Source organism: Saccopteryx bilineata, chromosome 2 (genome assembly GCF_036850765.1).
Source record: "Saccopteryx bilineata isolate mSacBil1 chromosome 2, mSacBil1_pri_phased_curated, whole genome shotgun sequence".
NCBI classification, from domain to species: Eukaryota; Metazoa; Chordata; class Mammalia; order Chiroptera; family Emballonuridae; genus Saccopteryx; species Saccopteryx bilineata.
The window spans coordinates 302,557,184-302,569,483 of NC_089491.1; the positions used below are offsets into that span (position 1 = coordinate 302,557,184).

The 12,300-nt window shown below is 36.7% G+C and overlaps 1 protein-coding gene across 6 annotated transcripts in view; it reads right to left on the reverse strand.

Annotated features, from left to right (window-relative positions):
• Nucleotides 1–767: 767 nt before the first annotated feature.
• Nucleotides 768–12,300, reverse strand: part of LOC136326088 (membrane cofactor protein-like) — a 30,369-nt gene continuing 18,836 nt past the window's right edge. For 5 of the 6 annotated variants that reach the window (XM_066261483.1, XM_066261481.1, XM_066261480.1 and 2 more), the window contains exons 6-10: nt 11,270–11,452; nt 7,424–7,474; nt 2,728–2,763; nt 2,175–2,235; nt 768–1,240 (exon numbers count right to left, since the gene is read on the reverse strand). In XM_066261483.1, coding sequence (XP_066117580.1) covers nt 883–1,240; nt 2,175–2,235; nt 2,728–2,763; nt 7,424–7,474; nt 11,270–11,452 — 689 coding nt within the window. In that variant the 3' untranslated portion in view covers nt 768–882. The remainder of the gene's footprint in view (nt 1,241–2,174; nt 2,236–2,727; nt 2,764–7,423; nt 7,475–11,269; nt 11,453–12,300) is intronic. The other variant, XM_066261482.1, reaches the window with a different exon arrangement.

Here is a 12,300-nt window from a genome sequence, read left to right on the forward strand (position 1 = left end):
ACTGTCTCTCCCCATTTCCAGCTTCAGAAAAAAAAAATACAAAAAAAAAAAAAAAAAAAGAAAGAAAGAAATCAGCTGACGTCTAATAGGAGCTCTTTTCGAAGTAACTAATTGCTTTTCTCTTGTTTTTAAGATTCTTTGTCTTTAACCTTTTGCATCTCTCTGTTTTTAACCTTTTGCATTTTAATTATGATGTGTCTTGCTGTGTGCCTCTTTGAGTTCATCTTCTTTGAGTATTTATAAAGGACAGCCAATAACATAAAAAAAGTTGGAACTCCTTATGAGTAGAAAACATTTTTTGTTACATAGCCAAAAACAGATGATTAATATAAAAGGAAAAGATACATTGTGAAAGCTGACTAAGGGAAGCCATTTTAAAGTGAAGCTTGAGCAAGCTGTTTAAGAGGAATGACCTTGCATGTCTTGCTTCTTGAACCTTTGGAATGTTTGAACTGGACAAAACAACTTTTGGACTAAGCCAAAGCAACGTTGTCTTATAAACAAATGTTTGTAAAGCCATCAGGAATACAAATCCTCATCTCAAGAACTGATAATTATGAACTTTCTATTTGAAGATACCATCAGTAACCAATCATGCACAGGTAAAGAGTACCTCAGCTTTTCAGAGCCAATAGGAATTGTTTTTTCTTCTTTTCTTATAAAGCTTTTCTATCCTTGTCCCTATAATTGGGACATAGTATGGATTTCTTCCTGAATCTGTGCTGTGTGAATTGTAATTCTTTGATTTCAAATAAAAGATTGTTGGGTCTCCTTTTGGTTTTTATTTTATTTTTATTTATTTATTTTAGAGAGGATGGGGGAGCGGGGAGAGAAAGAGAGAAAAACAACAACACTGACTCATTTCTCCACTCATCCCTGCATTTACTTGCTGACTCTTGAAGGTGGTTTTGCAGGTGCTCCTGGAGGTGGTTTTATAGGTGCTCCTGGAGGTGGTTTTATAGGTGCTCCTGGAGGTGGTTTTATAGGTGCTCCTGGAGGTGGTTTTATAGGTGCTCCTGGAGGTGGTCCTGCAGGTGCTTCTGGAGGTGGTCCTGAAGGTAAACTTGGAGGAGGTTCTGCAGGTTCTGTTGGAGGTGGTCCTGCAGGTGCTTCTGGAGGTGGTCCTGAAGATAAACTTGGAGGAGGTTCTGTAGGTTCTGTTGGAGGTGGTCCTGAAGATGGCCCAACACTGAATGAGGGTTGATCTGGCAACCCTGGCACACTGGGAGGATGCTCCAATCTATTGAAGTAAACATTATAAAATCATAAATACCAACATTTTAAAAATTATTGTTTAGTTTCAAAGGTATTTCAAAAGCTACAAAAACGTTACTCAAAATCAGAAATTTCAAAGCATAATCTTGGTTTATGCTCCAGGATTTACTGTAAGTCTTTCATTAAGTTGTTAATTACTTTATTAAAATTTAAGTTTGATGTTGAAAAACGCTATTATTCTGAGAAGATATGTATTAGTACACTTGTATACTCTTCTAAACCTACCCTTTTTCAGTTTTATAAATAAAAAAACAGATAAAGTTACTGATATGTTTTGTAAATATTACCCTTCTTAGTAATTTTTAAGTTTAACTCTATCAGTTTACTACCTCCTAGTAAATTAAGAAAATATAAGAGCGAAATCAAACAGTGTTGCTTCTAATTTCCCAGTTTAACTTGTATAAGTAAAAACTAAAACAAAAGAAATCAAATTGGGTATTTGAATAAGACACTTACATAGCTTCTTACAACTTCCTAAGGTATATAGACAAATGGAAGTCTTTATCCTAAAAATTCCAGTGAATATACCTCGAAGTCGCCACAGTGAACTATTTCAAGTTGAACTCTTGCCACTAGTCCACTTTAGAAAATATGGTATACTTAGGGTTGGAAAGGGCCCATCATGGTCCATGGTAAGCTGCAGAACTTAAACCTAACATATCACAAACTTTTTTATTACAGTTATAATAGCTAAAGCAACTCTGCACAGATTACTCTTGTTGCAATGATAGTAAAAGCAGATGAAATAATTTTAGTAAAGAAATGTAATTTAGATGACACACTAAAGTAGCACATTTTAAAAACAGATGGCATGCAATACAGAACACATAAAATAATGACACAAAAGTATGTCAAGAGTGAGAAGGACCAATAAATTAGAAGAAATATGTGTAATTTACCGTTTTTTCCTTCTGCGAAGAAATTGGCACAAGCAGATACAAGCTACTAAAATGATAATAACTATAAGAAACAAGAAAACAAATGACATGTAACAAGACTTAAAAACTGCCAGAAGAAATTAATGTCAGTTATATTTCAGTAGTCATAAGTGTTATTTTGTTTAAGCACATATACTTATATTCTATCTGGAAACTTCACTGTCTAAATGCAATTCACTGGAATCACTTTAATAGTCCATAATAAGTCAGACAAGATTCCTTGTTTAGTTTAAAAAATTACCTAAAGCATTTTGGGGATGAAAAAGTCATATAACTAATTATATAAAATATCTATTATTTAGGGTTTGTTACTAAGTAGACATATAAAATATAAATGAATATACAATCACCAACAAAAGGTAGTATACAGTATAAAAGGTCAGGTTTTTCTTTTACATTGGTTTACTTAATTTCAAACTATAAAAGCTATAGAATCTAAAAAATAATTTAGAAATAATGCACTTCTTCACAGTGATATTTTTATTTAAGTGGTACTCAAGTTTGAGATACTTACATAGAGTAAGAAGCATTAGAACACTGACTCCTGGATCTGAAAATAAATGAAACTATTTTTAAAGATATTGAACATGTATGGGTCCCAGATAGCAGCTGAATTTAACTTTTGATGAGCTCATCCAAAAACTACCACAAAAAAAGTATCAATCTAGTTTTAGCATGACTGCTAGTACGTGTAGTTACCATATCCAGTTATTTAGTAAAATTAAATAGACTAATTAGAATTTATAAGATTAGAAAAATTACTTACACATGTCCACACGTACTATCACATTTGTTATGGTATCTGCAATACTAAAATAACTATAAGCCCTGGCCGGTTGGCTCAGCGGTAGAGCATCGGCCTAGCATGCGGACGACCCGGGTTCGATTCCCGGCCAGGGCACACAGGAGAAGCGCCCATTTGCTTCTCCACCCCTCCACCGCGCTTTCCTCTCTGTCTCTCTCTTCCCCTCCCGCAGCCAAGGCTCCATTGGAGCAAAGATGGCCCGGGCGCTGGGGATGGCTCTGTGGCCTCTGCCTCAGGCGCTAGAGTGGCTCTGGTCGGAACATGGCGACGCCCCCTGGTGGGCAGAGCGTCGCCCCATGGTGGGTGTGCCAGGTGGATCCTGGTCGGGCGCATGCGGGAGTCTCTCTGACTGTCTCTTCCTGTTTCCAGCTTCAGAAAAATGAAAATAAAATAAAATAACTATAAATGTCAATTATTAATAACTTGTGACATCTTTATTTTTCCCTAACTACAAATGATTGGGCCCTGGCCGGGTTTCTCAGTGGATAGAGCATCATCCCAGCATGCAGGGACCCCAGGTTCCATCTCTAGTTAAGGCACATATGAGAAGCAATCAATAAGTGCAAAACTAAATGCAACAACTAAGTGGAACAAGATGATGCTTCTCTCTCTCTCTCTACCCCTTCCCCTCCTCTTTCTTTCTCCCTGTCACTCTCTTAGTCAAAATCAATAAAATAATGACAAATAATTGGAACATAATCTATTCATGTAGAACTCTAATGTCTCATAATAGAGAATTATTAAAAATTAACTAATACCTAATTCCACAATCTCTTCAGCTGATGGTAATACATGGGGATTGAGATATTCTAGATAAACTTAATAGAAAGAAAGACTAAATAAAGCTTAAAGACCTATAACTTCATTGCTTTTGATTTTTTGCATTTGTATAAAATTACTTATAATTTAATTTTCTTATAAATTATATTAGTGTTTTTATTAAAGATAAAATAATAAAATATTCAAAATTTATTATCAACAACAAATTGTATGTCAACAACATTCTTCTTCCTGTGCACTAACACACTGTGTGGTAGTACTGTGAGCAAATTTATCATTACTATGTTCTCAAAATTAGCCTTGAATTCAACATGATTCTACTTAAAATTAAAAAAAAGAGGAGGGGTTAAAAATGATTAGAAGTTGATCTGGTATAGAAACCCTCTTTAATATAATAAAGTCCGTTTATAAAAAACCCACAGCCTGACCAGTGGTAGCACAATGGATAGAGCATTGACCTGGGATGCTGAGGTCTCATGTTGAAACCCCAAGGTTGCAGGCTGGAGCACTGGGTTGTCAGCTTGAGTGTGGGATCATTGAAATGATCCCATGGTCACTAGCTTGAGCCCAAACATTGCTGGCTTGAAGGCCAAGATTTCTGGTTTTAGCAAAGGGTCACTGAGTCAGTTTGAGCCCCTCAGGGTCAAGGTCTATGTGAGAAGCAATCAGTGAAGAACTAAGGTGATGTAGCTATGAGATGATGCTTTTTATCTCTCTTCCTTCCTGTGTCCATCTCTCTCTCTCTGTGTCTCTCATGCACATGCCATATATATATATATATATATCCCACATCACAGTCAATGGTGAAACACTGAAAGTTTTTCCCTTAAGATCTGGGACAAGATAGGATGCCCACATTTGCCACTCCTATTCAATATAATATTAGAAGTTTGGATCAAGTAATTAGGTAAAACAAAATAAAAAGCATCAAACTTGGCATGAAAAAATAAAATTATCTCTCTTGACAAATGACAGGATCTTTTATGTAGAAAACTCTAAAGATTACACACATACTCACACACATACACAAACACACACACAGACACACACACACAAACCTGATAGAATGAACAAATGAATTTGGCAAAAGTATAAACTATAAAATCAACACGCAAAAATCAATTGCATTTATTTATTTATTTCAGTGAGAGGAGAGGAGGCAGAGAGACGAAGTCCCAAATGCACTCCAACATAGATCCACCCGGCAAGCTCTCTAGGGGCGATGCTCTGCCCATCTGGGGCATCACTCCATTGCTCAGCAACTGAGCTCTCCTCAGCAGCATCTGAGGCAGAAGCCCAGGAGCCATCCTCAGCACCTGTGGCCAACTTGCTCCAACTGAGCCATGACTGCAGGAGGGAGGGAGGAAAAAAGAAAAAGAGAGAGAGAGAGAGAGAGAGAGAGAGAGAGAGAGAAATGTGAGAGGCGGAGGGATGGAGAAGCAGATGGCTTCTTCTCCTGTGTGCCTTGACTGGGAATCAAACCTGGGACATCCACATGCCAGCCAACACTCTACAACTGCGACAAGTGGCCAGGGCCATCAGGTGCATTTATATACATCCAAATAAATAATCCAAAAATAAAATTTTAAAAACGATTTCACTTATAATGTCAGAAAGAATAAAAAACATTAGAATAACCAAGGAGGTAAAAGACTCATACAACAACAAAACAAGAAAATATTTTGGAAAAAAAATTAAAGAACACCTAAATAAATAAAAACACATCCTTATTTATGGATTAGAAGACCTAACATTGTTAAGATGTAGATACTGCAAAATCAAACCTACAGATGAACTATCAGCTCTACCAAAATCCTGAGGGTGATTTTTGCAGGAATTAAAAAAAAAATCCAGCCTAAAATTTATATGGACTGTAAAGTCCTTGGAATATTCAAGGCAATCTTGAGGAAGAAGAGTGAAGTTGAGAGGACTCATGCTTTCTGATTTCAAAACTGATTACAAAGCTATAATAATTAAAACTGAATGGAACTCACATTAAAGAAATACAGACCAATAGAATAGAATAGAGAGCCTAACATATATGGTCAAATGATTGTCCACAATATGTTTCTAAGAACAGTCAGTGGGAAAAGTGTAGTATTTTCAACAAATGATTCCTGGAAAACTGTAAATCCATAAGCAAAAGAATGAAATTTGATACTTACCTTACATCATATACAAAAATTATTTCAAAAGAGATAAAAAACTCTAAATATAAAAGTTAAAACTATTAAAGTCTTAGAAGAATGCATAGAAGAAAAGCTTCATGATGTTGGCTCTGGCAATGATTTCTTGGATGTAACACCAAAAAACACAGGCAACAAAGAAAAATAGATAAACCGGATTTCATCAATATTAAAAACTTTTGTGCATCAACAGTTTAAAGATGACGCTGGAGTAGGCGACGTACCAACATCTACCTCCCAGAACCAAAGTGGATTACAAACTAATTTTAAGAACTATCATCTGGAAAAACAAACTTTGGACTAAAACCAAGGAACACTGAAGAAGCCACACCGAGACTGGTAGGAAAAGTGGAAACACGGAGAGGGCTGCCCAGCTCCCCAGAGCGAACGCAGCAGGGAGAGACTTGCATGGCAGGAAGTGAGTTTAGCAGAGGGGAAAGGGTCCTGAGCCCCAGGAACAAAGCCCCAGCCTGCAGCCCCAGAGCCCAGAAGAGGCATAAGGACAATATTTATCTGGAAACAAGTCAGGATACTGTTTGTGAGAAAGAGTCTGATTTCTCAGACCCAGGATCCTTCTTAAAGGGACCGCACAGAACATCTCTCATCCGGGGCTCCTGGGGGTGGGGGGAGAGAGGAGAGGACCAGAGTGACAGGAAGAGAGAGTGTAATCTAGGAGGCACAGGGAGAAAAATTTTGGGAGATAGCCACCCTAACCCCTGAGACGAGTCACTTCCCAAAGCTGAAGTGAATATTTCCCCCGGAAATAGCAATACCAGCAAAGGGAAGCAGGAGAGCAGCCAAACAAGCTCCCCCGCGGCACTCAGAGCAGAGTCGCATAGAAAGAGGGAGGTTTTGGGTCTACAGTAGTGAGTCTTAGGGTCCAAGCTGCAATGACAAAATATGCATAACTACCTATATAAGGATATTGATGTATCTTTTACATCAGAAACGAATAAAAGGACACCTAAAAGTGACAAATTCAGATAATGAACAGAGAAAGAAATGAAGAACTAATAATTTATCTGTATACTTTTGTAATGTTTGAAAATTTAAAAAAATACATTTGTATACTACTCATGTAGCAAAAGTTATAGAAACAAATCTACATCCAATGATATAATACAAAAATTTAAAAGAAAATGAACTAGTAAAATTAAGGCAAAACAAAAGAAAAGAAAACAGAAACTCTGGACAGAATGTTCATTATATATTAAAAGGTTTTTAATTTATAATAAGCTTGCACAATCATGAAAAATAATATTTTAGAAATCTAACAGAAAACAGAGCAAAGGACATAAATAAATGTACAAATAAATAAATAAACAAAAAAAGGTTCAGCCTCATTTATAATGAAAGAAATTAAGATTAAAACAAGAAATGCCTTTTCATCCATCAGCTTACAAAATTTTGAATATAAGTAGGATAAAGAGTTACTGTACCTGGATATTTTGAAGCTGGAGGCATGGTGGGATGAGTAGTAGGCCTGATATCTGAAAAAATAAATTAGATTCCTTTCATCAGTGTTATCAATAAAAAATTATGGACTTAATTTGAATTTTTATTTTTTAGAAAGATTAATTATTCCTCAAAATTGAAAATAGGCAGCCCTGGCCGGTTGGCTCAGTGGTAGAGCGTCGGCCTGGAGTGCAGGAGTCCTGGGTTTGATTCCCGGCCAGGGCACACAGGAGAAGCGCCCATCTGCTTCTCCTCTCCTCCCCTTCTCCTTCCTCTCTATCTCTCTCTTCCCCTCCCGTGGCCAAGGCTCCATTGGAGCAAAGATGGCCAGGGCGCTGGGGATGGCTCCATGGCCTCTGCCTCAGGCACTAGACTGGCTCTGGTCGCAACAGAGTGACGCCCCACATGGGCAGAGCATCCCCCCTGGTGGGCGTGCTGGGTGGATCCCGGTTGGGTGCATGTGGGAGTCTGTCTGACTGCCTCCCCATTTCCAGCTTCAGAAAAAAAAGAAAAAAATTAAAAATAGGCATACTTTCTGAACTTGCATTTCTACTTCTGAGAATATGACTTAAATATATGTTTACACAGGTGCACAGGATATATGTGCATTCTTATACATAAGAATGTTCACTACAATTTTATATTTTATAATGGAAACCCTAGAAGTTAAATAATAATAATAATATGATCAGAGTAAATATATATATTTAAAATATAACATCCAAGTAGTATTATATCAAATAATTTGTATCCTTTTCAGCTTAATCTTTATTATATGCGGCATAAGTGTCTGTTTGTTGCTGATAGCTTATTGGTTGCTTGCATAACTGTACTAGCCAATGGGGTGAAGTTGCCACGGCTGAACGCAAATTGAGCAGGTCAGGGGGAAGGTGAACATTTGTTTGCATTGGCAATCATCTGTTTTACATAAAAACTACGTCTTAACGTAATTTCTTTTAAGAATGCCTCCTAGAAAATACAGCACTGAAGAGGAGAGAAAAGGAGCTAAAGCTGCACAAAAATGGCTTTCTCCACAAAAAGAAACCACTGAGCAGAGAAAGACAAGGCTTGCTTCAGTCACAGAGCAAATGTGTCCTTCTCGGCAAAATGAGACTGATGAGCATATAGAGAAACAATGCTTGCCTCAGATGCAAGACAAAAAAGCCTGTCTTGACAAAATGAATCCCTTGAACAAAGGCAGGAGAGAAATGCAAAAAAAAGAGTAATGCTGACCGAAACGCAAAAAGGATTAAAACAGTTTTCTTTGACATGTGAATTAACATTTTCTTATTTAAATCACCTTTATTTATTGAGCTATCAGTGGCTCTTAAGAAATGTACCACCAGTGGTTTCCTTCATTGCATTCTACTTTAAGCAATTAAGCAAGTAGAAGGGGGAAACCCCATGGGGCACTAAGCAAAGGGGCATCCTCGCTGCCTGCCCTGGGTAATTCAGTTTGAATTAGCAGACACCTTTGCACAAATCATTTTAATTACAATTTATAATATCTAGAACAGCAGTCATTTTGTATGACAGCCGGGCTTTCTAGTATTTCATAAGCATTTTTTATATTAGCACAATCAGATCTACTTTATCACTATTATATGTTGCTATTGGTCCTTTGTATAGTTTTTTCAAACTAATAATAAAAAATTGATTAATAATACCATGAGGAGTTCTGATTTTTAAAAGGTATCCCTGTTGGCCTAACCTGTGGTGACGCAGTGGAAAAAGCGACTACCTGGAACGCTGAGGTCACCGATTCAAAACCCTGCACTTGTCTGGTCAAGGCATATATGGAAGTTGATGCTTTCTGCTCCTCCTCCCTTTCTCCCTCTCTCTCTCACTCTCTCTCCTCTCTAAAATGAATAAACAAATAAATAACTAAATAAAAATTAAAAAAATAAAGTATCCTTGTCATTTTTCTTCTTCCTAAGCTTTTCCTCACAATCAATTCTCACCTCTACTTTTAAACAGTAAATTGTATCAGTGTTTTATATATCCTTTATAAATTTTCATAGTCAAAAGAGGATATCAACAAACATAGTATTCCACAGTGCATATATCCACTAGGATCATGTGAGTAAATACGGATGGGTCAACGAGTACAAGCTTCACATGCAATTTTACATATCAGTTCAACAAAAAACCATCTCTTCCCCCTCAAACCTCAGAGCACTCAACTAAGATAATCAAGGAGGCTACCAGGACCTGGCGTACAGAAATTATTAAAAAGGTGTTTTAATTACCATGTCAACATGCACAACTCCCCTCAGTCCCATAAAGTATTAGGACAACAGAAAATATACAAGCAGATTAGAAGACAATAATTAAGATTTAAGTTCAAAACCCTCAACAATTCCTTCCACTATACCAAAATAATCTCTCAAGACTTCAGCAGAGCAGCTGATGAGTAGTCCATGCAAAAAGTCCTCCATTTCATTGCAATAAATAACAACTTTTTTTGCCTTTCAATTGGTATGAAATTTAGTTCCTGTTGCCAAATAGAAATGCTCAGAAAAGAGGAAAAGAATAATTGTATGATGAGGGGTAATTGCAGTGGGGGTTGTAGAAATACAAGTCTTGTTCTAGAGACAGGAATTTGCCAGTTCAAATTGTACTATATACAAAGAATTGAACTGGCAGTCTGGGAATTGAAACACAATTCTGGGCTGGGATGATGCCTTTAAATGTGTCAACAAATCACTTTTTAAAAATTAAGTGAGAGGCGGGGAGGCAGAGAGACATACTCCCACATGTGCCCCAACCGGAATCCACCCAGCAAGCTCCTACCAGGCAATGCTCTGGGTCCATTGCTTGGCAATGGAGCTACTTTATCACCTGAAGCAAGGCCATGGAGCCATCCTCAGTGCCAGGGGCCAATGCACTCAAACCAATTGAGCCATGGCTGCAGGAGAAGAAGAGAGAGGGAAGGGGGAAGGTTGGAGAAGCAGATGGTTGCTTCTCCTGTGTGGCCTGACTGGGAATTGAACCTGGGACTTCCACATGCCAGGTTGACGCTCTACCACTAGGCAATGGACCAGGGCCAAAAAAAAATCACTTTTGAAATAAATATAAATAGCAAAATTGGTGACAAAACAAAACAAAACAAAAGCATGCATATTGGAAAACAAACATCATAGACCTTGCTTTCACTAACATCAATTGGAGCGCTTCTATAAGTCATATGTGAGCTTCCTTTCAGAGGTTACTATATGTCAGGAATTGTGCTAAGTGGTGTAAGTTCAAACAATTTAATCTTTCTTAATCACCCAGTGAGAAAGGCATTAAACCATTTTCCTTGTAAGTAAATACATTGGAAGTTTAACTTGCCCAAGTTTACATACTTGTTTATATCTGACTATGGCAAATAATTTTAGAATCACTAAGAATAAACTAAAATAGCTGTACATAGATTCTTCCTCCTTTTATTACTAACAGTGATGAATGATTGTCAATATCATGAATTTAAAGGAATTTTGTAAAATGTAAGTAGGATGTTACTAAATTTGAATGACTCAAAATAAGAGCTTTTGTATCGACAAGAACTAACATTGAAAAATATAGTAATGTAGGGTAAATCCCTTGGGTATTATCATTTTTTCATTTCTATAAATGGTGCCTTTCATTCTTTACTTATGAAGGTAAATATTCCCAGAATTCAATTTATCCCAAAAAATTGTTGCTATGTGACATTTATAAAGTGCTCTATGAACACATACAAAATCACAACAGACAAATTGCTTCTTTTCAATGGTCTGTATCATTGATAGTTAATGACAAAGAAATAAAAACTTAAAACACAAGGAGGAAAATGATAGAGTATGTACCTTTAATACATGTTGGCATCTTAGGCTCCCAAGTATTGTTTCTACCACATGATATTGACTTGCTGCCATTAAGGAGGAAACCTTCGAGGCATTCAAATTCAATCACATCTTGGTAGAAATATTTCTCTTTCCTTTCTGATACTGATCTTCCATGTTTGAGTACTGGAATGTCACATGTGATCTCTAAGAAGCAGAGAAATACCCAGAATTAATAGAAAGTTGCTTTAACATAGTACCAGAAAAAAAATAGTGCAAAGTAGCCATTTCCAGTGGAAAGAGACGAGGAATGATGTTTATTTTAAAAAAAGAAAAATACATTTTTTGTGCATTTTAATTCTAGTTAAACAGATTTAGAGAAATCTGATAACTTCTTTTCCACATAGAACAAACAGTTATTATAATTTATTGGTTTCATACATTTTTTATTTTATTGCAAATTTTAAGAAAAGTCTACCAGATACAATTTCTGGGTAAGTTCAAATGCAACTTTTGATACTTTTTGGCTCTAGAGAGTTTTAAAATTTCATGCCCACACTGATCACAATATGCTGCCCTTTTAGAAAGGCAGAAGACTCTTGTGGGAAGGCTGAAACTTAACCGTTGACAAGAAGGTAGCCATGCAAAGACATGCAAAGAAAAAGTTTTAGGTATCAGCAACACATATGAACTGGGCTCTTCAAGAAACAGAAAGGCCAACAAAGTTAAGGTCTTGTTTTCCAACCATTTTAGACTGCAACCCAGAGATTAAAAAAAAAAGAACAAAGTTTAGATTGTAAACCATTACATAAACACACAAGGCTGATATTGTTGTTGCAAGTTAATATTTAGACATCAAACTCTGGTATTTCCCAATCTACTCTTCTTCTCAAGAAGTAAAATCCTGGTTATGACCTTCTAGATTGATTTCAGAATCCAGTAATGGGTTTGGAAGAATTTGGGAAAAAACAAAAAACACTGGTGAGGGTAGAAAGCACAAGAGAGCTTCTTATGAGATTAAATCTGAGCAAAGATAAGGGCCCACAATGCACCGA